Source organism: Vidua macroura, chromosome 1, assembly GCF_024509145.1.
Source record: "Vidua macroura isolate BioBank_ID:100142 chromosome 1, ASM2450914v1, whole genome shotgun sequence".
In the NCBI taxonomy this organism is placed as follows: Eukaryota; Metazoa; Chordata; class Aves; order Passeriformes; family Viduidae; genus Vidua; species Vidua macroura.
In genome coordinates this window covers 25652767-25680345 of record NC_071571.1, presented here as the reverse complement: position 1 = coordinate 25680345, position 27579 = coordinate 25652767, and the positions used below count along the sequence as shown (strand labels likewise).

Below are 27579 nucleotides of genomic sequence, written 5' to 3'. Positions count from 1 at the left end.
TATCCATATGAAATTGGGAAAAGTGGAATAATGTAATTTCAACTTTGAAGCAGAGTTTGAGGAGCAGAATCCTGGTTTATTTTGCAGACATCAACAAGTTAAGGAGAAGGGACTGACAAACCAATAGCAACATCTAATATACACCTCCAACAGAGGAAAGGACTCCAGGGTAAAGAATTCAAAAGGAATACAGGGTCAATTTCAGTAACACTATTTCACACTAAATTTAACAAAGAAGAATCTTTAGAATGTGGGAAAGAGTGAAGAGTGTTACTGTGAAATGTGCAGATTAAAAAAAAATGAAAAAAAAAAGGAAGATAAGAATCCTGGATTAACTACTTGCTGGAATTCTTCATTCCCCACCCAAATATTCATGATACTATAAACAAAACTTTTTTTGCCCTGGCTGGGGACCTGTAGCAACTCACTACTGACTATTCATTCGAACTGCCCAAAATTCTGCTGTTAAAAGTGATTGTACACTCCAGAAAGTCCTGTATGAAGTGTAAGCACTGGCTTGGAACAGTGTATAAATAGATCATGGCAAAAGCAGCAACTATTCAAACTGTGGCCTGATACCTGAGCCTTGAAGACTCAATACCCCACAGCCTGGCCTGCTTGCTTATGCTGACACAGTGCAACTTCTGGCCACCAAATAAACTACATTAATGTGCACAAGAACAGAACAAACTGTTCTGTGAGCCAATCCCAGGAATACAGTTATTTTTAAAAAATGTTATTTAACAGCATTTTATTCCTTTTTGCTTGTTTTCCTACCTTAGCAAGAGAAATACTGATATTTCCAGTTCCATGGAGATTACACAGTAGAAACTCCTAATTATCTCATTTATTCCTTACCTCCCCCCACACCCAGGCTCAACACATGGCGCCAGCAGCATATTCCTTTTTTCAGCCCTCAGGGAATAAGTCTTCTCCTGCTACCAATTAGGGTTGTCAGTTCCATAGCTCAAGTGGTAAAAACCTGTGCTGTAATGCTCAAGAGTCAGGTTTCTGCTCCAATGATGTATGAAGGAGAGGCAGTTGTGGAACAGTTTAAAATGCAATTTTACCTTCATCCTAAGTGTGCAACAACAAGAAGCAAAATCAACTTGATGTGCAAAATCTTACAGATAGCTTTGGTAAAGGCTCAGATTCCAGTCAGTCACTTGAGGTGCCAGAGCTGCAGTTGCTCCAATCACATTTTTTTCTCTTTTGAGATCTGCATTATTGTACAGTTTTCAGCTCTATCACTTAAGGTCCCCCTTCCCTTCTTTCTAGCACAAAGAAAAGCATCTTAATCAGTATATACATAGCACAAAAGACTTGTATAGGGAACAGAGCACTTTTAGTCTTTTAAATCCTCCATACTTAACATACCTAAACGTCACTGCTTAAAAGACAATAGGCATTTAAATTCAGAGTAAATTAGCGATCAGGACAATTTGATCTAGCCAAAGTAAGGTTAAAAGCACTTTCACATACTAGATTTTTTACTTTCGTTTACACTAGCCCATTTTTTTCTAAAACTCACAGAATTCATCTTATATACGTACATGTTGATCTTTATTTTGGAATTTTATGATTCTGAAGTAGCTTAATTCCACTACCAGCAGTACTTTTTCTAACAGAAAACAAAACAAAAAACCAAAACCAAACCTAATTAAAATCAAAACCCACATATAGGTTTCTTGAAGCAGAAAAACAAACAAAATTAACAAAAGTCCGTCCTAAGCTCAGGCCTCAAGTCCTTATGTTGTTAAAATCACCAGCCTAGCACTAAGAAAACAGTACCTGCTGTATTTTGTCACTGTGAATGTGGGGGGGGGGGCAGTATAAAATCCACATATTAAGAAGACTAACATGTTTAGTGTTTCATTCTTTAGGAGCCTCTTAGAAACAAAAGTTGTGCCTGTAGATCTCTTCTAGATCTCTTTGAAAGGTATGTGGAAGGAAGAGTTCACCAACTACTACCTCAGCATTTCGGTAGCTTTGTTGAACACACCATAAACTAAAATCCAAAGAATCAGTAAAAAAACAGTGGGGGGGCACAGAAACAAAAAATAGAGCTGGCACAGAAACAAAAAATAGAGCTACATACAGTACAGCATGGGTAAGGGAAGGACTGTAGACAGGCAATGCATTTGTGATGCTCTTTTAAGAATCTTATCAACTGTGCTACTTCAAAAGTAAACATAAATCTCCCCAGCAACGGGAAATGCAACCACTAAATTTCTTGAATCACATGTTAAAAACAGAACAAAGCCCCTACCCAACAAAGAAACACAGAGCTGAATGGAAACACTCTTGAAGATAAGGACACAGTTTAAGCACTTGCAGAATCAGGCTGCAGTTTTACTACTTGTAGATAAGATGAGGTTTCAGGTAATGAAAGCTCAGAACAACCAGTTTCATACAAGTTTCATTTCAGAGTAAAATTTAAATTTGAAGTTTGGAGACCTGGATGCATGGTCACACAGACTTGAGAAAAAAAGCACTTAGTTGTGGGGTTTTTTTTAAAAAGCTGTCAGCACAAAATCACAGAAAATACACCCACCATTCCGAGATAGTACCACATTCCTGCAGTCATTTCTCCTATATAGCACAGCACTTTTGCCTTCCAGATGGGATTAATTTTATTTCTATAGGAGACCTGAAATTGAATTCACTGCCTAAAGATAAAAATCTCCCTTGGTAGGAATATGCAATTCCCTTCCTCCTCATGTTTCTCTCTCACAAAAAAAAGTGAACACAATCGCTGATAGTTAAGAATAATGCTTTTGGCACAGCTTCAGTCATTAGCAAATAATAAGCTCTGAGCTACAGCAATTCTGTGAGGCTGCAAAAAATATTTTGTCTTTCTGTGAGGCTCTGAGAACATACGTGGCACTGGACAAAGATGAGTTACAGAGCTGCACAAAGGGGTTAATTTATTCCTCCTGCATTTTGTCAGTCTCCTTTAACAAGAACTATAGGCGACCTTTGAGCCAAACCAATATGTTAAATCCAATAAAATTTTTCTGTACAACAAAGATCTTAGTATATTTACGATTACTTTTCAGCCTTTTCTGAACGTTCACAATACCAGAGAAGAATAATAATTTAATGTTAAAAACACCAAAGATGCAGACTAAGATGAAGAGACAATGCCCAGTAATACAGCAAAGCAGAATTGCAGTGGCACTGCCAGTAATTACATAAATGATGAAATGAGGACAGAAGAAAACACAAAACTGACCTTAAAGAAAGAACCAGAATAATTTCACATCTAGCAGCTTAAGAGAGACTATCTATGGAAAAAGAAAACAGCATCAGAGCAATTCTCACTTCCATACTACCATCTGCTGTGATTCACCAATAAAGCAGCAATCAGAAAAAGAGCAAGATGTTTACAGCCCTGTACAATCATTCTTATTATGAAAACAACCAATTTAAGAGTCAAGACTATGCGTGTTGAAAATATTTCTCTGTGACACCAAAAGAACAGTTTAAAAGCTTTTGATCTAGTGTAAGTTACTACATGAAGAAGGAAAAAAAAAGCCATATAATTTCATTTCTCTGGCATTAACATTAGTCATGGTTCTTTAGTTTGTATTTCTTGAAAACAGAAGAACGGAAAGTATCACAAGAAACACAAATTTTTAAAAAAGGGATATATGTATAACGAAACATTAACAAAGACTTTTTTTTCTGTATTACATAAAATGTTAGTATTTATTTTTAATGTTTTTATAAAAATTAAGGAAAGCAGAAATACGAGAACTATACAACCCAAATTACCATAATATAAAAAACACTTGAAGAGGCTGAATCATAAAAAATCAGCCACAACCAAGTCAGACAATAAAAGCAAAGGTGACAAAAACAAAGCCAGGAGTGAAATAACAGCACTTAAACTGATGTAAACATTCAAAACCCTGAAGACAGGAAATGCAAAAAGAGAAAGCTAGGTGTTAATGAAACACAATACTCGACAGGCTGAAGCCTACTGTTTTCCCTTCAAACAATTTTCTTCTGAATGCAAACCTTCAACAGCTGCTAAGTGTGGTACAGACACGCATTTGTAAGAACTTGTACAACATGTTTTTATAGACGCTGACCCTTCAAACTTCTCAGCCCTAGAAGGGCCACTGTGCAGCAGCCTGCTGCACCTCACTCCAACAGCTACAGTGATGAGATGCCTCCTTTCAAATCTCTGAAGATACGCTATGGAGATGAGGATATTCTCTTGCAAATTAAATACTGCACAGGTGAATGTCAAGGTGACACTGAGGGGATGGCAAGTAGCTAAATCTCATATAAGATTTAAGTACAGAGTGCTCCCTGGTCACATGCTGGCTCTGCACAACTTCTGGCAGTAGTTTGTTTCCTTGGCAAGCTGACACAAGCTACTGCCATATAACAACACTACCCCAGCCAAGTAACAAAAACCACCTGGTACTGGTTAGCAAGCTGAACTGGCCCGTGGCCGGTTAGAAGAGACAGCACACGGGCGGTTTTGTGATTGCCCTTTTAAGCCAGAGCAGAGTTAGATTTTTCAAGTACTTCCTGAAACACCAGTCCTGGAAAAGGAAATCACAGCCACAGAATGGCTGCAATTGGAAGGGACCTTCAGAGGCCACCTTGTCCAACCCACTACTTAAGGAGAACCATCTTAGAGCTGGTTGTTCAGGACCTTATCCAGGTGGCTTTTGACTACATCCAAGGATGGAGACCCCACAACCTCTCTGGGCAACCTAAACCAGTGCTTAGTCACCCTCATGGTGACAAAAGTGTTCCCTGAGAAACTTCCTGTGTTTCAGTTTGTATCTTTTGCCCCATTCCTTTTCCTGGGCATGATAGAATAGAGCCTGACTATCCTCTTTTTACCCTTCCATCAGGTATTTATATTCATTAATAAGAGCCCTCTGAGCCTTCTCCTCTCTAGGCTAAACAGTTGCAGCTCTCTCAGTCTTTTCTCATATATAAGGTAGTCCAGTCCCTTAATCATTGTGGTGACCCTTCTTTGGCCTCTTGCCAGTATGTCCACACGTGCCCTCGCACCCAGCACTCCAGGTGCCCCACCAGTGCATAGCAGAGGGAAGCAGCAGCTCCCTCCACCTGATGGCAACACCACTTCAAATGCATATTGGGATATGTGAGTTGCCTTTGCCACTAGAGCAATTGGGAGAAACCTCTCCACGCCAGGGATCATTTGGGAAAACACATGGAAAAAGACAAGATGCATGCAAGTGCCATGTCTAGATGCTATATCTGTCTTACATCCATCAGTTGTTCTAAACTTGGAGATTGAGCACCAGCTCAATTTCAGTGATGAAATAAAATTAAATTAATAGAATAGCTCACTTGGAAAGAATCTACAATGATCATCTGGTCCAATGCCTGGCCACTTCAGAGAGGATGAGAAGCTAAAGCAAGTTATTAAGGGCATTGTCCAAATGCCTCTTAAACGCTGACAGGCTTGGGGCATGGACCACATCTCTAGAAAGCCTGTTCCAGTGTTTGACTACCCTCTCAGAAAAGAAACACTTCCTAATGTTCAATCTAAACCTCTTCTGGTGCAGCTTTGAATCACTGCCACGTACCCTGGGATATCCACTGGATACCAGGGAGAAGAGATCTGCATCTCATCTCCACTTCCCCTCCTCAGGAAACGGTAGTGATGAGGGCAACCCTCAGCCTTCCTTTTCTCCAAACCAGGCAAACCCGAAGTCCTTTAGCTGTTTCTTACAGGACACTGCCTTCACCCGCTTTGATTCCCTCCTCTGGATGTAGCTGCAGAGCCCAGAACTACACAATATTCCAGGTGAGGCCACACCAGTGCTGACTACAGCGGGATAATCACCTCTGTTTGCACTGTGCTTGACGCCCCCCAGGACGCCTCTTGCCTTCTTGGTGGCTACCAGGGCACACTGCCAAAGTACACCTGAGCGGAACCAGGATCTGAAGGGAGAAGGAAAACGCCGGGGAGGGGAAATATGGGGCGATTTCAAAGGATTAAATGACAGGACAGGGCTGGAAGCTGACGGCCAGTTCCCCCGGCCTCCCCGGGCCTCGGCCCCGCCGCCCTCCCCGCCGCGGCAGCATCGACAGCCGCCCTTCCATCACCCACCCTCCCGCTCCCGCTGCCGCCACCGCCGCTCTCACCAGCCTCCGCTTCCGGGTCGCCTCGGGCGGAGGGGAAGTCCCGCCCCGACCGCCGCGTTCGCCGGGCTGCCGTCCCTCCCTCGGCGGAAGGCGGGAAGCGGCTCCGGCCATGGGTGACATCCTCGAGGTGCCGCGGCCGCGCATCGCCACGGGGCAGCTGGCGCAGCACATCGGGCAGCCCGTCTGCTTCGTGGGGCGCGTCGAGAAGGTCCGCGGGGCGCTCGGCGGGTTCTGCGAGCGGGGCTGGGGCTGCGCCGGAGCTCTGTGTGGAGAGGCTGGCGCCGTCCCTGGGGCACTCGGCAGCTCCAGGCGGCCTGGGAGCAGGGCGGGAGGCGGACGGGACTTGCGGGAAAGAACTGGCTGAGGCGGCCAAAGCTGTGGCGCTTCCGAGTGCCTTTGGAGCGCACAGGCCTTTTTTCTAGACTTAAATGTTCTTTTGTAGATTCATCCTAGCGGGAAGCTTGTCGTGCTTGCGGATGGACTCGGAAAGCATACGACTGTGGAGCTGAGCGAGCCTGTAAGTTAAGGAATGCTTTGGAAATATTTGATGCCGCCTCTTGTGGATTCCGGAGGTTTTGTCTCCTCTGAAACCTGTACATGAGGTTTTGAGTTATTCCACCTGTATTTCATTGCCTCTCTTTCCTACATCTTACAGTTGACCTGTAGTCTTCTTACCCATGAGCTGCCTTGGTCTTAGTCAATTTTCAGCTGGTGTTAAGAGGCAACTCATTCTTTGTGAGACACATCCCTGTCTATTTTGTCTTACTCTACTAGCTGTTCACAGTGTAATATATTCCACTACGTTTATTAGCTTTCTTTTCATTACAGTCTTTCTTCCCATTTTCTTATCGCTTCTATAATCAAAAAGAACATGGTGTTTTCAAGAGTTTTTTGAGTTAACATTGCTGCATCCTCTTAGAACACTTGTCATAGCGTTTCAGTAAACTCCATAATTAGCTTGAAACATTCTTTCTTAAAACAAAGCCCAAGCAATGAATGCAATGGGTATAAGATATAATTAGAACTACTGAACAAAAATACTGCCTCTTGTTATCACCTACCACTGAAGTAATAATATTTTGGCATTCTCTTCTGATTCTAAGTATGTTTTGTCCACCAAGAAATGTTGTAATTAAATAATTATTTTAATTAATAATTAATGGGTTGTTAAATGCTGAGAAACCTTGCCATTTTCATGGGAAAAAATTGCATATGGCACTCTCAGTCTTTCAAGACAAGAGTCTGTCCTTGTTGGTGAAAATTGCAGTTTACTCTGGCAGAGTTTTGTCTTATAAATGTGAAGATTGATGACATCAAACTGCAACAAAATGTCTCTTACCTTTTCCTTGAGTTTGTGAAAACGTTTCCTGCCTTGGGTTGTTAAAAATTCAGATGTTAGCGTCTGACCAAGGATTCTATAATATTTTCTCTAACAGTGTAAGTGATTGAACTCCATAAACACAAAGCTGTATTGCTGGGCACTTCAGTCTGTGTTCCACTGCCTTGAAAGAAACTGGTGTGTGCAAAAAAACGAGGCCAGGTTCATCTCTCCAGTTCATCCAATGTCGGTGGGGAATAGATTTGCTAAGCAAAAAATGCCTTCTAACTTTTTTCCCTTTCAATGTATTTCACTCTTTGTGCATGTCTAGTTCCCTATTTCAACAGAGGATCCCAAAATTATGGGGTCCTCTATTATAAGAAGACTTACTAGAGTAAGTAAAAAATAAGCCTTAGATATTCGAAGAGCATTACCAAAACAGTACTGCACTGTTAAAATCTGTATCTTAAAAAACAAAGAAAACATTAATGCTGTAATAATTTGGCATAAGATATAATTTTTAGCCTTTTTTTTTCCTTTGTTCAACCAAAGGCTTATTAGTGACAGTATCTTTGTATTCTGAACACCTACTTAAATTATTTCCAGATACACCTTCTGAATGTGGAACACTGGAACTGCTCTCTGGAATGTGTGATACCTCCTTAACTTTTACAGGGTTCTATAATTGACACAGGTTTGAATGAAGTGCATTAAAATCAGAATTGTTCTCTCTCTGCATCCTAGATTAGTCTCTGTTCAGTGATTAAATAATGCAGTTTTAGATACTTATGAACCAGTATCTTTCCTTGGATGTGTCTTCATTTTTTTTTGTTGGTATTGAATTGGCTATTACAAAACCTGTAAATCCCTAAGTGGATCAAGGTTTTTGTGGGTTTTTTGGGGGGAAAGTGACTAGGCTGTCCAGTAGTACTGTATTGTTTGACGTGGAACAGAATCTATCATGAACAAACCATCAGTTGTGGAGAGTTCCTAGCTGTGCAGTAAAGAGAACAGCTATTTAGTGTTACTAATTTCATCTTTGGTGTGTTTTCTAGCTGGATGAGGAGATTTCAGGAGTTATTGAAGTGGTGGGAAGAGTAACAAATCAGGCAACCATCATGTGTGCATCATATGTCCAGTTCAGAGAAGATAAAAGTTCATTTGGTAAGTAAGAATATACATTATGGCAAATTTATTTTGACTTCTGAACTTGTCTTCAGTAAATAAGAAGGGAAGGCCTAGTTACCTTTTTTTACAGACAAGGTCTTTCTTCAAGCTGCCAGATAAGGAACAGGGTGTAGAAATGAAAAGTGTAATGAAAGAAGTTCTGTACTAAATATTGTGATTTATGGTTAAACTGTAAGGAGTGACTCAGTGCTGGAGCCAGTCTAGAAGTCTGGAGCTAGTCTGGAGCCAGCCATTGCTGTGGCACTCCTGACCATGTGGTTCTCACCTTGCCCTGGCCCTTGTGTGGTTGTGCAGCTAGCAGGCCTAAAAGCAACCCCCCAGAAAACAAGCAATGAGTGTTCCTGCCATGGGAAAACGAGAGCTTGAGGGAGACTGGGATCATTCAGCAGTACTGCTTTAAAATGAGCAGTACTTGGACGTCGTCAGTGACTTGTGGGGAATTGAGCTTATGCATTATAACCATTTTCTTTGCCCTTTTTCAGATCTGGAACTCTACAATGAAGCACTAAAAATTATTCATGAATTCCCTGAATACTTCCCGTTTGGTACTGGGAGGAACACTTGATTTTTATTAGCATGTCTTTAGAGTTTCAGAGGGCACAACAGTCGACAGCATGGCAACAGTTACATTTATCTTCAACAAATATACTGAAAAGACACTGTTACATGTGTTAAGTGTAGAAGAAGAGTATTGCCTATGAAGAGTATTTTCTTTGAAAATGTATTTATTCAGCAAGGAGAACAAATGTCAATGTCTCACTCACTGAATATATTTAACCCTTTTGCATCTAAGAGGAGTATTCTCTTGCAAGAACAGACTTGTCAGAAACTGATATTTTGTAAGCATCCTTTTCTTGGTAGAGGTTCTAGGATAACGTTACAGCAAACTTGTATGGAAAAAATTTGGTGGGGTTTCAATATAAAGATTTTTGATTTAATTTGCTTTGATATAAATTTATTGTATGGAAGGGGTATTTTGCATCTTGAAAATGGTATCTTCACCAATAAAGAAGATTCACTGCATTTAGCCATTTGTGTCAGCATTGAATATTAGAGTGCTATTTTCAGTGATATGTGGTGACTCCTGTTCTATTTGACCTGACACAGTTAAATTTAACAAAGTGGAGTACAAGGTTCTTGCCTTTCCATGATCTAAACACTTGGAAGATGTTGAATTACGTTTGGGGACTTCAAGGACAGCTAAAGTCCCATCATAGCCTTCATTCTTGGTTGGAGTCTAAGGAGCAGTACCAGGATTCAACCAGCTTGTCATGGTGACTAACCATAGGAACTTCCAATAGTCCCCAATTTTGTTACTATCCAGTCTGCTTTACAACACTTAGCAAAATTTTTGCATCACTTGAGGTAACACATTTAAAGTAAAACTGAACTTTGGAAATATTCTCTGGGAATTAATAAAGTATTTTAAGTAAACTGTAAGCCATTTTCTTTGAACTTTTGTACTAACAGGTTTCAGGTTTAGTATTTAGGTTTAGTGCCTTAATAAGACTGATAGCTTTGTGCTTATTTATGGACATTTCTTTTTCCAGTCAAGGAGTATGTTTCAAAAACTTGCACTTTGAACTCACTACAAACTGGAGGGATGATCAAGTTAACAGAAGATCTATTTTCTTCTCCCTCCCCACCTAGAAGGCGGATACTCTGTTACAGATACACAGTTACTCTGACTGGAAAGGTCTTCTGAAGTAGGAAGCAGTCTGGTACAGCAAACAGAACAAAAGGTCCATGTGGCACAATACCATGCTATATCACCACTATTTAAGTGCTCAGTAGAATCAAATGTCATTCTTAATAACTGCATGCATGTTTTGCTAGCATTTAAAACTATTTTGTTCTATTCTGCTTTAGAAAATTGGTATTTTGTGTGAGTACATATATGTTGTGTAGTTACCCAGACCACCCCTGCCCAGTGGAGCAGCCTGCCACTAGATGGCTTTAGCACTTCAGAGACCAGCCTGGGGTATGAGGTCTTGTGAGAGAAAGTTTGAGCACACCAAGTGGGAAATGCTGGTTTTCCTTTGTCAGTCAAGACTCTTCTTTTCATGCAGTCTTGCAGCAGTGAAAGGTGGCTGGGCAAACTGTACATAACTGAAAGTTTCCCTTACACGCTTTTAATTTGTCTGCTTCTCTACCGACCATCAGTCGGTGTGAATAAATGGCCTACCCTGGCTACATGGCTGTGCAACTCACACTGCAATGCAAGGAACTGTAAAACATTCTTGGTGTTAGAGTAGTGCTCAGGTCATATATGCATTTATCAGCATAGTTTCCTACATTACCATGTTGAAAACTGCCAGCTGTTTTAAATACCAAGGGAAAGACAACCAAGTCAGCTAGGCCTGATGGTTGGCAGGGCCCCAGGCACCACACACACAATGAAAGGTGAGAAACTGCCAGCCCTCATAGATAATAATATGGGAAGTAGGGGCTTCCTGGGACACTGACCAAACGGGAGGGCAACTGAATCAGAAGCACCAGAGAGGGATGTCACCAAAGCCAGTGATGGAAGGCATGAAGAGGAGCTGGTGGCTTCTTTGGGAGGACAGGAGGCTGGAGCATGGTGGGAACCTGGCAGAGGAGAGGAGGCATAGGAAGTGAATGCTGTAACTGGTGCAGACTTCTAGAAGTTCATGTTGTTTGGAACAGGACTACTCCCACTACATTCAGGACTGACTTCTGAGACTTGGTACCTTTTTGCTGGGCTCTTGGCTGACCCTGCTTGCCTGCTCTGCTGCCCTGGCTTGGGCATGGACATGTGCACAACTCATGTGCTCAGGAGCAAGGAGCCTGTTTGTGTGATGATGAAGTGCTTGTGCTTAATCAAGGAAGAGCTGCAAGGCTGGAGCATCTAACAAAATTACAACAATGGAATGTAATCAGCATGAGCCACAGGATCACAACATTTTAGCATTCGAGGACACCTTCAGCAGAGTTGAGCTGAGATTTACCAGGCAATAGTAAACAAAAAAAAACAACTGCAGCTAATAAAATGGGTGTAGCTATATTTTTGTTAGAAAACAAGAAATCACCCCAAAAGTGACAGAAAACAAGGAGTAAAAAACCTGGTAATTAAAAAACATAGAGCTTTTGCTTTGTAAATTTTGCAAATAGTGTAACTGCCAACCTGAAAGCCTGATGACTAATTGCAACAACCAAAACCCATAGTGCCAGAACATACACGTTCATAATCCAAAACACTGCAAAGATAGGAGTATTAAAGTGAGCATGTAATTTAACTTAGTGATAGAATTTGACACACACAGTTATAATCAAGGTGAAAACCTTATAAATGAATTTTCTTTACATGAGAAAATGAGACAATGTATGTTGGTAGTTGCATTCACCTCAACATGGAAATTATCAGGGAAATTTACTAAATGTTACTACACAAGAATAAAAAACAAACACTTGACACTTACCAATCCTCATTTACATAAACCAAAACCTTTATTGCCTGTATTTATATAAATAGGGTAACATACAGTAAGCCCCAGTTTACATTTATAAATGGAGAACATTTTGAAGAGCTCTTCAACAGCAATGTGAAGTGCGCAAAAACACTGGAATGAGAAATAAATATTCTAAAAAGAAAAAAAAAAAGGAACTGCTCTGCAATGCCTAGAAATATCAAGTACCTCTTAGATTTTTAACTTTAAAATTTTTCTTTGCCAATTTTAGATCAAAATAAATGCAGCAGATGTATTACAACATTAATGCTAACTCAGAAAATATAACCCGAAGTCCTGAATGTAATCTTGTACATCCACATTACATGTACATCTTGTACATTTCCACATTTAATCTTCTTGAAACTACACTAGAGCACATAGAACTAGTTGTATATTACAATATATTCTCTTTGAAACACCAATTTTCACAGTCCTGGCAAACAGTACCAGTTTATTGCTAGCATTCCATTTAGTATTTCATAGCACATAAGTTTTGAGTAACTCATATACTGTAAATAAACACACACCAAGTAAACTGATGTTATTATCACATACCTTAAAACAGGTTTGGTTTTTTTCCCTAATTTGTGTGAATGTTGCCTGCAGAGTCAAGGACAACAATAGCAATTAGCTCCTAGCACAGTATTAGCAAAATATCATTGATGTTCTCTCAAGTTAATAAACAATCTTAATTCCAGCTGGTAACACATCTAGACGTACTCTTGATCAATTACTCAAAACTGGGAGCAGATGGGTGTCCACTAGTGACCAGAAGCAGGATTTATACAGGTTGATTCTACACTTCCCAGTATATTTCAGAAGTACAGGGAAATGCTGATTATCTCAATGTCTTCAAATATTTTTGTAGTCAAAACACTGCATGTAGTTTAAAACTTACATATTTACAAGTCTCCAGTCTTTGAGATTTCAGATCTTCACAGTACTAACTTAAAAATTTATCAGATACAACCTCCTATAGTTTACCTGCACTCTGCACAGAAATTGTCACATGACTTCTCAGGGAACTTTTCTCTAGGATACAGTCATGGCTAGGAGAGAAAACCCCCAAACTCTTCAGTATTAAAATCTGCATCAGCTAGATATATAGCCTAGTTAAGTAAGAACTTGAATTGTAAAGACATTGCTTTACTATTAACAAAACCAGGGAACAGAAAGAAAAGTATTTTTCTTTAAAATAAAAATGTTTAGAAGGCAGTTAGCAGTGGCACTTTGAATCAACTTACAAGGAAACAAACATTTGCATACAAGACAGTGATCAAACAATGAACAGAGAAATCCACAGCATAACTTTGCCATCTTCTTTTCAATTGTTTATTTTGAAGGTCTGCTTTCACAGCATATAAACTCAGCTTTGGGACCGATCAGCATTATCCTGAAAACTTTTTTAATAAAGGTCTTCCTTACATTTTAACAAATTCAAGGAGTCCGTAATTCCAGGAGTGCTTTTCTTCAGTCCTCTGAATAAGGGCCATGCACTGTACCTATAGGCTCACTTCAGGAATACCTGTTTCTACCAAGCACAGTCATACACACATCATTTCACTACTTGGATAGCAATTTATTTTTTCACAGTAAGACAGAAATTACCTTTGTCTAAAATATCTGCTTGGACTGTGATGGACATCCATTAGAGAGCCACATATTTTCTAACAGCATTTATGCCTGGACAGTCTCTGCTGGAACGAGATTCCCTGTTGTATCCAGCTGCATACACTTACAAGAGCAGGCAGAAACTGGGCACTCAGTATGGTCCCTAAATAGCAACAGCCAAAAAAAAAAAAAAAAAAAGAAAAAACTGGTAAAATAATTTTGCAATTATACATTTAACTATGTGCAGAGGTATAGTATCTCAGAAAATCTCAGTATCATAGTTCAGTTTTATTATTTAAATTTTATAATGATAGATGCAGGGAAGGAGACATGTTCTAATCAGTGCAGAATACACATGTGAAATAATAAAATTTTAACATCAACTTACCTAAACCAGCTAAGCATATGTCCAGCATGTCCACCATGCCTACAGTTGTGACACCAAGTAAACCAGTTGTTGAACTGGGCTAACTTCTTGTCTTTGCTAAGATCCACTTTTTCATCTGACTTGGATCCTCCTGTCCAGAGGCAAACCCACCCCCACAAATATGGCTGTAAATCATTACACTTCATTTACATTTCAGTCCCAGCAGCACCATTAAAATGATTTGAAATAAAGAACATTATGTGAAAAAGCATTGCGATTTTAAAATAGAAGTCAGTAAAATATTAAGAGCTGTAAGAATACCAAAGAAGAATTAGACTGCTAAACTGTTGCTTCACATCTTCTAGATATGCTAAACTTGACTATTAAACAAGTTTTACAGACAGAATCTCCTTCAATGGTGATTTATGCCTTATTGATTTATGCCTGATTTATAGTCCAGTGAATTATGGGCCTGTTCTGCTGCACATGAAATCTTCTGCTTTAGAAAAAAAAAAAATCAACAAAATCTAAGTTATGAACTGGAATAAGTACAATATAGAAGTCATAACAAAGATCAGCAAAAGAATGAGAAGAGGTAAATAAACATGACAACTGTACAGCTGCTCATGGGTCTGTAATAAGACTGACTTAAAAATATGGTTGAAATCCTTTTCACTTAGACATTATATAATGCCGAGCCAAAGGCATTTATAACCAAACAACTCCAGTTGTAATACCTCTTAGCTGTGACAGCATGACCCATGCTTTCTTTCATGCTTAGTAACAAAAAGTACACCACGCCTCTCTTCCTCTTCCAGCTAAAAATTAATTAATTTACATTCAGTGATTTGTGTAGCATGACTACAATTCATCTCAAGAAAACACACTCCCCATTTCTTTCAGTTGTAAAGCTCACAATACTGATTTTCACAATACTTGGATCTTTATATCTGTCTAACCATAGATTTTGACTGACAATCTCATGGAAAACTGTGAGAACCAAGTAACTATGCATACTGTCTGACCACTAAGAATTGAAACAAAAGTGTCATCCCAAAATTAGATTGGATGTAAACAAGTTCTCAATTATGGTCTTTCTCCCTTCAAAATGATCAGTATGAATATTTACAGTATAAGCACAAATAGAAAAAAAAAAGTGCAACAGAAGATCTTTCAATAGGAACTGCTAATTTGGCCTCCAACTAGTACTGTAGCTGAATAACTAAAACCCACTGTGTCATACCTGGACAGCTGGAAACTGGTGTTCCCATATTTATCAAGCAAAGTGCACAGCGGGGAAGGGGCTTACGGCAACCAGGACAGCTTGTAACTTTTGACTTGGTCGGTGAACCACTGACTCCATATTGGCTAAAACCTCGCCCCTGATGAGGAATAGCTGAACAGCTGTAAGAGATTGATTTTCCACAGAAATTGCAACTCACAAACACCTAAAGAGAACAGATGCCCATTAATTTTTTGGTTTGGTTCTACTTTTGCTACACCTGTGAGTGAATCCATTCAAGCTAATTAAAATTATTTATCACATATTCTAGAGAGCGCCCTGGAAAGCTATGGCTACTTGTGAAGGAGCTCTTAACACCTTGGTTTATAGATGAGGCACACAGCCCTGAGAAGTAGGCCTTAATGATGCTCACTAACTTCAAAAGCACATAAAAATATGCACAATTGCTAAAACTTTGAAAGATATTATGTAAGATAATAAAAGCTATGTCTTCAGTAATGGAAGAAACTAGGTTTATTCTACTTACTATATAAAGTCTAGTCTCTTCCTACTTATAGTAAGATGACTCACACTACAATCCCCAACATAAGGATTATCCTAATATTTATCTACATCCCTTATGTCACAAGTTGTGACTTGATACCAAGGAGCACATATTTCAAATTCTTTAGGGCTATTTATGTTAACAACATAAGGAAGGAGCAGTAAACTCAGCTCCCTCCCACTTGGAACAACTCTGCTTAAACAGCTGTGACTGATAAAAGAATTCAAACCAGCTTTCCTCAGAAACTCTCAGGCCCTAAAGCTTGTAATGAACACACTTTGCAGATATGAGAGAATAAAATGTGCCATGGTAAGACCATGTTGGCTGAAACTGCCACCAGATGTTAAGAAGATAGCATTTGGGTAGGGCCTTAGTTTTTAGGTCAGTATATGTTCAGAACTGATAATGAAAGTTGCTGCTGTTCACTTTACTTTCAGGTTCAAGGGCTTCAAAACAGCTTTGAAGTTTTTTTCAATTAAAACAAAAGCAATTTGAACTAGTTCCATGGTTTCAGCATCAGTCTCACTCTGACACTGGGTGATATATCTCTGATTTCATTTTTCTGCATGTGAGAGAAAAAAATCAAATGAGTTTCCAGTTTCCCCAGAAGAAAAGTGTTGATAGTTTACAGATTATTAAAGACCTGTTATTTGGGAAAAAAAAAAAGTGACACCTCCTTTTTTAGGGCAGGCTAAGTTGAAATCTCTCTTTTGCACATAAATCCTTATAAAAACCAAGATATGGCTAGCAAGGTTTTTTTTACAGAAGTACCATGCCACGTTCCTTTTTGGACTGGTCATATTTCATATGAGATTTATATTTACCTGGGCTAAAGGCTTTGAGCTGGGATCCAGCTTACTCCTATGAATATCAAATTCTGCACGTTTATGCCAAAACCTCCAGGCATCTAAAAGATTCCTGTAGTTCTCAATCCAGTACTGAACCCTTTCATCCTTAAGTACATCTGATGGAGAACCCTAAAGTAGGCAGGAGAAAATGTCAGACATACATTAAAGACACACAATACATATTACTCACTTTTTCAAAAGGCTTTACAAAGTGTACTACAAGATATAAGAAATAATATAGTGTAATTTATGGGGGAGAAGATGAATTTTCTACTAAATTGTAATGTGAGTTTGATAAATGTTTTCTTCGGTTTCTCTCTGGTTGAAAATATTTGTGCTGCCACATCCTCCTAAGAACTCATGTCTGTGAGATGAAGGATTTGAAAATTCTGTATGTAACACAATCTGTATCACTGTCATGACTGCATATGCAGTTAAATACACCGCTGGCAATAGCTGCTACTATTGGCTACTATAAGGGCCAAGATAAGTCCGTTATTAAAAAAAAAAACCAAAAAAACAAACCCAAAGCCTACAAACAAACAAACAACCTCACTTTTCTTCTCTACCAAAATCCTGAAAGCAAAAAAAATAATGACAATGTCAGGAAACACACCAGCAATAAACAGATAAATGGGTATCCCCAGTTCAGCTACAATTTTCTTTTGCCTCTTTCCCCTAGTGTCTCCTCAAGCTACCTCTTCACACTGCTAAGTGTGAAGACACACTTATCAGTTAACACTGAGTTTCAGATTACTCCCCCCCCAAAAAAAAAAAAAAAAACAAAAAAAAACAACCAATCAATTGTCCCAATTTAATACAGAAAATACTTTTTGGTTCACAAGAAACTACATTTAGTTTTCCTCCATAAAATTTATTTTTGAGTGAAACACTGACCTGTAGCATGCAATAGCTTGCCGTCTGGACATCTCCAGTTCTGTCAACATAACTTTCCATCAAGTCAACTCCATCTTTTGTCAGCCCTGTTAACAGTATTCCCTCCAAATTCCCAGCCTCTTTCATTTCATTTGTCAGCTTTTCAATAAACCTGTTGAGCTATAAAAAAATATATACGAAGAAATATATAAATATATGTAAAAACAGCATCTGCAGCTAACAGAATGCATTGCTTGCTGGATGTTATGCAGAAAAAGTTAAATTACTATATCCTATGAAACTGCATGAAATCAAGTGTTTATAAAAAAACTTCAAGCTTCCTGATAGAAAATGCAAGGAGAGCAGTTATGTATTCTTAGAATACTTTGGTGAATTTAAAATAGAACATTTCTGCTGCAAAACCAAACCATAATTTGAGAGAACATTAACACCTGGAAATAAATAGTGAAGAAATAGAAATACTTTCCAGTGAAACAGGTGTACAGTTAATGCAACTGCATTTGAACTACCATGTGATGAATACTCACAAAAACCTCCAAAACCACAAAACCAATAAAGCCCCCAAATCAACCAAGCAAAAACCAAATCAAAAATTAAGCTGGAAGTACAAACTAAAAACCAGATTATACTATACCTTATATACTACTGTGGTAAGAAAAAAAAAATCAGTCATGACTCATTATTTCCACTATTCACCCCTCTACCCCAGAGTTTCTTCTGCCTCTGAATAAAGCCCAGTTTAGAAGTTTTTTTTAAATGTGCAATCACAAACTTACCTGAGCATCATTGAGGAACTTGCAAGCAAATGCCACTCTGTCTCGTACAGCTACGTTATTTTCATACTTTAGAGAGAAAAATGGCAATTACTAATATCAGATAAGTTTTCATTTTTCCAACACATTGTAAAAATCAAAACACTTGCACTACTCTCTAACTAATACAATGAAATTGATTGTGTACAAAGAAAATGTGACATCTAACTATCAGCTTACTTGTCTGTACTCAGACACAGGTATCAGAGGAAGACTGCGGATTCAGGAACAATCTACCGGGAAAATCTGGTACAACACATCCTACACGGTTTATGAAACTCTGCAAAAATAAACTTTGCAAGTCCTGTAGAGGACTTAGTGCTTCCAGCATTATAGCCAGGTGTCCCACGAAGTCACAGGCAGAAGAAAAACAAACCAAGTTCCATTTACTGTATTTACATAATAACTAGCCTAACATCCAGAACAAATCTTTCAGAAGTATATTAACACTTGAGGTCCAGCAGTGTATCAGTATTTACTTTTTGCTTTTTAACCATTTTACTAGATGTGACACTGAAGAAAAAAAATACTTCTCTATATCAATTCTCACACTTAGCTATGCCCATGCTTTTCCCTCAGATATTCTCAGATTAGAAATTGTGACTGACGTTGCCAAAACAACATGTGCTTAGCAAAATCTTTCATGCAGACTTCAACAGGTCTCACTGAAGGAAAAATTAAAATTAAACCAAAACAAACAGCGCCTTGTCATGTGTGAGTTGCCAGTTTATCAATAAGAAAATCTGTGAAAGTACTATTCAACATCCAGAGAACAATAATACTCTCTCCCAAAGACAGGAAAAGAAAATTTCAGGTTTCTCTCCTCTGGGATTCTAAGTATTTTTATTTTTCATTACCCTAAGAACATCAAATTATGACAACTTCTCTTTCAACAGCTTTGGGCCAATTATTCTGCTGCATTACAGGAGTCCTTTCCTAGGCTAAATAATTCCTACTGAATCAAGTATTTCTCTGTTCTCTAACGGGAATCAAGTACGTTACCTCCTCCAAAGGCTCAAAGTATCTCATGATCAAAGATTTAGTTTGCCCTTTAAATGGCATTTCTGTATCACTTTCAGAAGCCCTGGAACTACTCTATTTCCTGTTTCAACAAAGTGAAATTATTTTAACAAGTAAGTAAATAAAAAGAAAATAAAGTACAATTCAATGCAAATGTAGCTTGACGAAAGTTCTGCAAACTCCCCTGCATTTAGTCTGCTTTTTGCAATTCCATTATTAATCCTGTTTCTTCCCACTGCTTACATTATTTTGATAATGTATTTGTAAAGGTTTAGTAACTTCATACTAAAAATAAAATTCCTCTAAAAAACGTGTTATCTATAATCTCTGTTTTGGCCATTCACGCATGACTTATTCACTAACATTCACTAATATGAGATGTCTCTTCTGCAGAAAGACATTCTATTTGCCAGAACCAGGATAAAAGAATAGGTATTCATTTGATTAATTCTTGGAGCATATAGGACTCCCCCTACATAAGTCCATGTATCTATAGGCTCCTATTACATAAAGAAACTTTAATCTAATACAGAAATTTACTCACCAAAACACCATCATATGAACCAGACTCACTCGTCAGGAAAGCAAACATAGCACACAAGTAGGGATTGTTCAACTGCAGCCTTAGAGTACTGCACATTTCTCTCCAAAGTGAGTTCTTCTCATCTGTGTAGCCTGACAGAGCCATTGCTACTACATTAAGGTTCAGATCACCTGATTTATGAAAAGCAATCAGTGAAACAATATCATTCAAGTTAAGGACTTAACCTCCAGTTAAAACTGTAAATGAAAGCATCCATTTGAAACACAATGTTTTGTCAGGATGCAACATAAAATGTAGTAGAATTAACACTACCTAAGTAATGTGTATACACTACTATGTACAGTAGCTTTAAATGCCTTTGTTCATGTAAGTTAGCATCTACATGCATGACAGCCTCTTTAAACGACATCACACTACTTATGGTATTTAGAAATAGCTATCACAAAAGATTGTCATTATCATAATTCATATCCACAAGAAGTGAAAAGACAGGATTGTATATCCAGCCATTGTTTAACAGACCTAGCTGGAGGATGACAATTTTATACAAAAGTTTCTAGCTAAGAAGTTTCCTAAAAACATGAAAACTATTTAATCTAAATATTAATTCTGTCAGAAAGTTCAATTTTATTCTTGAATTTCAAAATAGCATGTCTCCAGTCTGAACCCTCCCTGTGGAAAGCACAGACAGACTTTCTTTCCCCCAGCAGTTCCATTACAGTAAAAAGAATCCCACTAGTTCTGAACATAAGCCTTTCTGGAGCTTTTATCAGGAAGGAAATTCTGAAACATATGATCTATTTTAAATAGACAGTATGGCATATGGTAGTCTGATGAGTGAAATATCAGGATTTGTCAAGCTCCAATACAAGTGTTTCAAGTAACAATTTTACAAGACAACAGGCATCTCTTCCATACTTTTTCCATTCTATCTTCCATAATTCTGTTAATGGAAAAAATCTACTAACACAGTGCCAAAATAAAAAACAAAATACAATACACACCTTTTCCTGAGGAAGCCCCTTTATTCAGAATTTGTATTGCTCGCCGTATGTCCAAGTTGAAAAGTGCTACAGCAGCAGCTCGCTCCCAGTCTCCCTCCTGTTCCAAAGAATTTAGGAAAGGTTCCACATCTAAGTCTGTTCCCTTCTTTATCCACCCACAGAGCTGCAAAGCCAAAGATCTCTCCTCACTCAGATATTGAATAATATCTGCCTGTCTATCAGATCCACTTCTGCTGTGCCTGAGGTTCTCTGTTGTTCCTAGAAATGGGAAATAAGTTAAATTATGCTTAAATCACAGTTTCAATTGCAATCACAACACAACGCTTTGATTTCAATCATAAAGCAAGGTACAAAAGCTGAGTATCTCATTTTAGTACTTTAACATTGCTTACAACTCCATGGAAAGGAGCAGCATGCACAAAATTATTTTGATCTACTAAAAATTATGCACCTAAGCTTGACATATATTTCTCAGTCTTTTTTCTTTCTTCTACCACTTGTTACATTTGACAGTTCTCAGTATGTTCAAATTGAAAATACATAATACACTGTCAAGCACCTGCTCTACCAGCTCTCAGCCAGCATCAATGTGTTAGAAGCTTTCCCACCACTGAAGACATATATTGAAGAGAGAAAATATTTAAATAATAAATTATACTAAGAAAGATTTCAGTGAGCATGAGAGGCAGAATGTGATAAACCAGGGTTGATCACCACTTCAGAACAGGTCAGCTTATTTAAACATAGTCATACAAAAGTACTTAATACAATAGCAGTGACAACAGCAAAGTCACCTTTCTAGAACCACAGCCTGATGTGAAGCTTTGAAAAATATAATATTCTGCAAGGAATGTAATATTATGCAAAAAAGTATAATATTATGCAGGCAGCAGGAATTCTCAGTGCCATAGTCAAAACTCAAATGTTTGAAACAGTTCAAAGATTTACTACTGAGGATACTATGTGTCTACAATTACTGACTTTCCAAGAACACTGACAACTCTGGAAATTACTGTTAACTTACATTATTAAAACACAAACATAAATACTTTCGTTTTATATTTTTGAATAGTCTCTTTGAACAATTGCCAAAGACACACTCATGAATGTATCACTCTGCAAACATACTACAACAATACTTAGCAAAGTTGGAACATTCTTACCCAAAGATGACTTCACAATTGATTTAATGCCAGTGTAAACTAAGGGACCTTTGTTTCCTGTAAGTTTTTGATCCATATCTTCAGTATACTGCTTCATAAGTATTTTCATGTATAGGAAGCTTAATTTTTCCCAAAAAATGTTTTAAAAAATTTAAAGTCACATCCTGTTAACATATACAAAGTATTTACAGGATGTTGCATTGTATTTAAAGATTTTAATGCATTTTATGTAAGTGTTTTACATATAAAGGTATATTACTTCCTTAGGACAAAAACTACAATAAAATAAAGGATATAATGCAGAGTGTACCAAAGCGATTTCAGCTGAGGATCTTCATTTCCAGCTAGGAGGTGATTTCTCCAAACTTGTTCAGTATCAAGACCATACCTTGACAGAGCTCTGAGGCGCATTTTGGTTGCTATGTCTTTTTCCAAGGAATTAGCCTTTCCTTCTTCTGTACACTCATACAAATGTCGTCCACAAGCCCACATTAAGGATGTCACTGGGCTCCACGCAAGAGAAATCCTTTCAAAAACTGTGAAGTCGGACATAGTCCTGTTGGGAGTCACTACTACCATTCGATTTTGACTTGTGGGATGCCAGGCAAATGAAGCAATGTAATTTTCACATGGTTGGACACTTCTCTCAATTATTGTTGGCTCCGTTTCATCTCCAATAGGGGTGGGAGTATGCTGCATGTCATACAGCCTAATGATGTTACTATCCCTTGTTAAAGTAGCTAATAGTCCAGTCCTTGTTGGACACCATGCAACTTTTGTTAAGGGTTTTGGTTGCTCTGTCAGGGTCAAAACAGGCTTTTCAAACTTTCTTAAATCCCATATGGCAACCTGACCTTCATAGAAGGAAGCAACACGATCATGGAAATAGGGATCAACAGTCACTCCTTGGACAGCCTTGGTGTTTACAAATATTTTTTGGCTTGTGTTCCTAAGATCAAAGATAGCCAGATTTCGATGCATTCCAGCTAGTAGCAGTTTCTGATCCCGTGGAAGCCAACAGAGAGAGAGACAAGCATCATTCTGTCCTAATTCATATAGTGGTTTTGTAACTACCAGGCCTGCTTCCGCATCTCCTGCTGAAAGCCTCACTTTCTCTGTAGCAACTGCAGTCTCTGGGGCATATTTGCTGCTGATATCCCAGATCAGTACGGAAAAGTCAGCCCGATGTTTATCTAACCCAGCAGCAAGCCAGTTGCTATCCAGTGGGTTCCACGCCAGGGTATTGCATTGCCGAGCGTGTTTGGGAACAAACTCTTTGCCTATCAAATCTTTAGATTTTGAGTTGTGATCTTGCCCGAGGCTGGTAAGTACCACTCTGCCATTGGCCTGTCCAACAGCAAGCAGACATTCAGGATCATACTTGGGATACCAAGCCACACATTTCATGTACGGTGTATCCGAATTTATTGACAGTAGTGTAGCCGTAGTTTCCTCTGACAGCCGCAATGACCCTGCCTTGAGCTCTGAACTTACAGCAGAGTCAATATGATAAAGGCTCAGCTCTGAATCACACACAACAAATCTGTCAACATGGTGTGGGGCCCACAGGATATCGGGTTTGGAGCCACTCATGGCTAGGGTAAGTTGACACACAATTTAAGCTCTGCTAAGAAGATTCAGGTGACATCCATGCATGTGGAAACTGTTGAGAAAATAATTTGTAGGAACGTTATCAAAACCCAAGTTTTTTATCTGAAATCATCATTAAACAAAGAAAACGAAGTTATTTTTAGCCCAAGAGTTTATCTCATAACACATTTCAGGCAAATCATTAAGCATTCTCCTCACAACACTTGTTGTTTTTACTGGTATGTATGTACTGAGACAGAGCCAACACAGCCAGGTACAAACTGATGACAACAGGATTTGCTGTGTTTACAAACTCCACACCAGTATTAAGCAAGAAGACATTACCCGAGATGCGCTGTGGCAGGATACATGGGTGTGCCACGTATGGCACACTCTAGCAAAGAGCCACTCCCTCAAACACCTAAAGAGAATTTCCCTGCCTAATTAAAAAGCATTAATGACAAAAATTACAGTGAGTCAGTTTTGTGTAAAGCCCACTCCACAGGCTAGAAAGGCTTCCTCTCTTGGAAGATTTCAACAGAAATTCAAATTGTCATCTTATTGTACAGCTCCCAATCCCACCAACTGCCCCAATGCTATCCTGTCTCCGTTCGTATCTGGGCCAGCAACATTCAAATACGGACATTACTGTCAAAACTCCCTTTACACGTTCGGTAGCTGCATGCCCCAAATCACTACACGTACCTATATGCAAACAGACCGCACAGATCCTGCACACGCCTGCTATTATTGTGGAAAAGGACAGGTAAAATCGGGAAGTATGAAACACCAGCATTATTTATTACACCCGGACCGCCTCTGTGTGCCTGCAGGTCACTCCCCCCCGGCCGCCTCGGAGGGGGCGCAGGGCCCCCGGCCGCAGCCCGTTCCCGCCAGGAGACGCGGAGCGCGGAGGCGGCCGCAAGAGCGGACCGGAGCCGGGAGGCCGCCACCCAACCTCCCTCCCTCCCTCCGTCCGTCCGTTCCCGGGCGCGGCAGCCGCTCACCCAGCCCGCCGGAGGCTCCAGCCCGGCCGCCGCCAGCGGCGCCGCCGCCCGCGCAGGGGAACGGGAAGCGCACGAGAATTTCCGGCAACGGCGGCGGCACTTCCGGCGCGCCGGGGAAGCGGAAGCGCCGCCCGCGCGGGGCGCTTCCGCCGGGCACGGCCGCGCGCGCTGCCGGTGGCGGGCCGCGCTCCTCCCTCAGCGGCCCCGAGCGGAGCGGGCCGGGCCGGGCCCGGCCGGGAGCGGGGGCAGCTCCGGGCTGCAAAGAGCCGGGAGCCCTCGGGACGCACTTCTGGCAATGGGCTCCAGGGTGGCCCTGCTGGAGCAGGGGGATTGGACCACTGCGGCCCCCTCCAGCCTGAAGCATTCTGTGACCACAAAGAGCATCTGAGTCTCATCCTTTTTGGGACTGCCTTAAAAAAGAGGCCAGACAAAATTAAGAGAATAAAAAGCAGTTATATTTATTGAAGGGCTTCCAGGTGCGTTTAGGGCAGGCAAAGCTCCCCCAGGAGCTACACCCAAAAATGGACCACGGGTCAGCTGTTTTCATAATTTGATAAGTATGATCCCTTTGCATATTGGGTTTTAATCTTCCAATTACACCTTCAGGTAATGAAGTCGTTACCTAAGTTTGCTCCCCTCCACCTCACTTATGTTTACATTTCTTATAGCTCACAGTCTATATGGAGTTCGGAGTTATACACTAAAGAATCGCAGGATTACAAATATATGAAGTAGATAAAAGCTGACATTCTAAGGTATCATTTCCAATGCCCCTGCCAAGTGTTATGAACAGTTTCCAGGTGTTCCCCAGAAACGCAGGCAGGGCTTTCCTAGTTCCCATGGCAACACTAAAAGAAAACTACTAACTCTAGCTAGGTACCGATATTGAAATGCTAATTAGCTAATTGCTCTGTTTGTTTTCTCTAAACTACCTGGGAACAACCGGCCCCCCACCCCTCCACGCTGCCACTCTGAGACTAACATGCAAATAGAAACCCCTTAGGATCATGGGAGTATTTTTAGGAGGGAAAAAAGAATATAAATCAGAAACTGAACACAGTAGAGAAATCCAGGCAAATGCCCTAGCTGAAGAAGAGGGAAACACATCCCCTGATTGACTGTTAACTGTCGCCATCACCTAAGAAGGAACAGACTAGATTAGGCTCTGAGAAGTAGGGGGATAGAGAGACAGAGAGCCCTGGTGCTGCCACCACGGAAGGAGCGGGGACAGGTGTTGTTCTGGACTTCAGCAACAGACTCTGCACACCATGCCTCCTCATCCTCGGGCCACCGGTGTGCCACGGAAGGAGAAAGGACAGCTGCTGCTCGGGATTCCAGTGACCGACTCTGCACGCCGCCTTCCTTCTGGCTGCCTGGGAAAGCTACGACTGCGGGGGCGAGCTCTGCGTCGAGCCCCCTGCCCAGCTGATCTTTTTAATAAAGAGCTGAACATTAATAAAGGCATTAGCCCTGTTCATTTCACCAAGGACTCCTCCCAGTGTACCACACTGCTCAGAGCCCCATCCAGCCTGGCCTTGAACACTTCCTGGGATGGGACATCCCAGCTTCTCTGGGCAACCTGCGCCACTGCCTCACCACCCTCGCAGCAAAGAATTCCTCCTCCCTCATATCCAGTCTAACTCTACCCCCTCTTTCTGGGGACCTCCAAACAGCCAAAGCACAGGGGCTGGGGACTACGTACCATCTCTGGGCAACTTCTCCTGTTATTTTATGACACAATGATAAAGTTTTCTTATATATAAATTACCTGGAAAAAAAAAATGTATTTCCTCATTCCTATGTGATTAGGATTTTGCAACCTGTTTTTCTGCAAGCCATGGAGATGTGAACTGTAACCTTTTTCCTTTTGTTTTCAATGCTCTTTAAAATTGGCTGTAATAAAAGTTATAAACTGAAGTACTAATTCAGCTATTTCAGATTCTCTCAGAATAACTTCCTTCATATAGAAACAGTGGTATTTGGCCTGGAAATATTTAAACATCACATTTTTAAAGTTTTCTTCAGCACTGTTAGAGTCAGGACATTAGCTTCTTACTTAAGCTGCTTTTCTTACTTCCTTTTTTATAAAATAAAGGAAATGCATATACTTTGGCTTCCTTATTAAATATTTTCCTACTTTCTTTTTTGAATTACAGCATAAAATTTTTAAAGGCCTCTCTAATGTTTTTATAACTTAGCAAAACATTTTTAAGAAAATGTACGAAAAATCATTTTTCATTCATTTTTTCAATAATCTGTATGTATTCAGAGCCTTTAGTTTAGAAATGTGTATGGAGTGGCTTTGAACATCATTTGTGTTCATGTCTGTTGTCTTTTTTCTTGTCTCAGCATAGTGGAGAATTTATTACAAACTACATTTTATGTGTTAAATTTTCATAGGGTTTATTAATTTAAGCCACAAATGTCATTTAGTGCTGCAACAATTAATTGGTTTAGATTTTGTTATACTAGTCCTTCAATTTAAAAAGCACTTTTCTTCATAAAACCAGCTTTTTTTTTTTTTTCCTTAATAACAGAAATCTTTAAGAGCTCAGCAGTTGTTTTGATAAAATAGACCAAAGTATGTGGAAAAATACAAAGGTAATTCAGATTAAGTAGTCTATCATATATCAAAGGCAAAATTGGCAGGCTGGATTTTCATGCTTATATGTTTCATAGTTTCATTTCCTCCGCTGCTGTTGAAGTGGAACATAGTGACATTTTCACCTCTGTTTCCGAGAATCACCAAGATTTCCAAGAATCACTGCTGGTTCTTTTTATAACAGATGAAATTCAGTTTGTGTATTCC

At 39.6% G+C, this 27579-nt stretch overlaps 3 protein-coding genes across 10 annotated transcripts in view; 1 reads left to right on the top strand and 2 right to left on the bottom strand.

Moving 5' to 3' along the window:
- The window catches only part of UMAD1 (UBAP1-MVB12-associated (UMA) domain containing 1), a 79706-nt gene extending 73519 nt beyond the window's left edge, over positions 1-6187 (bottom strand). Inside the window, exon 1 of one of the 3 annotated variants that reach the window (XM_053970445.1) lies at positions 6145-6187. The gene's annotated coding sequence lies outside the window, so the exon portion shown is untranslated. The other 2 variants (XM_053970452.1, XM_053970439.1) reach the window with 2 other exon arrangements.
- On the top strand, positions 6186-10090 carry RPA3 (replication protein A3). The gene is made up of 4 exons (XM_053970463.1): positions 6186-6352; positions 6587-6661; positions 8518-8626; positions 9133-10090. The coding sequence occupies exons 1-4, from the start codon at positions 6254-6256 to the stop codon at positions 9213-9215; spliced, it is 366 nt and encodes a 121-aa protein (XP_053826438.1). The 5' UTR covers positions 6186-6253; the 3' UTR covers positions 9216-10090.
- Positions 10091-12095: 2005 nt separating this feature from the next.
- On the bottom strand, positions 12096-24845 carry MIOS (meiosis regulator for oocyte development). Of its 6 annotated transcripts, none has more exons than XR_008436736.1 (11): positions 22470-23836; positions 22174-22272; positions 21011-21268; positions 20007-20176; positions 18407-18472; positions 17631-17789; positions 16710-16862; positions 15342-15546; positions 14120-14249; positions 13729-13894; positions 12096-13169 (listed from the first exon to the last, which is right to left on the bottom strand). XR_008436736.1 is itself a non-coding variant. In XM_053975570.1 (11 exons), exons 2-11 carry the CDS (start codon positions 23764-23766, stop codon positions 13798-13800), a joined length of 2634 nt encoding a protein of 877 aa, XP_053831545.1. In that variant the 5' UTR covers positions 23767-23836; positions 24771-24845; the 3' UTR covers positions 12096-13797. The 6 variants fall into 6 exon arrangements, 5 of the variants coding, with proteins under 5 accessions (XP_053831545.1, XP_053831562.1, XP_053831571.1 ...); XM_053975570.1 differs by adding an exon at positions 24771-24845 and having other exon boundaries at positions 12096-13894; XM_053975587.1 differs by lacking the exons at positions 12096-13169; positions 13729-13894 and having other exon boundaries at positions 14157-14597.
- Positions 24846-27579: the final 2734 nt, after the last annotated feature.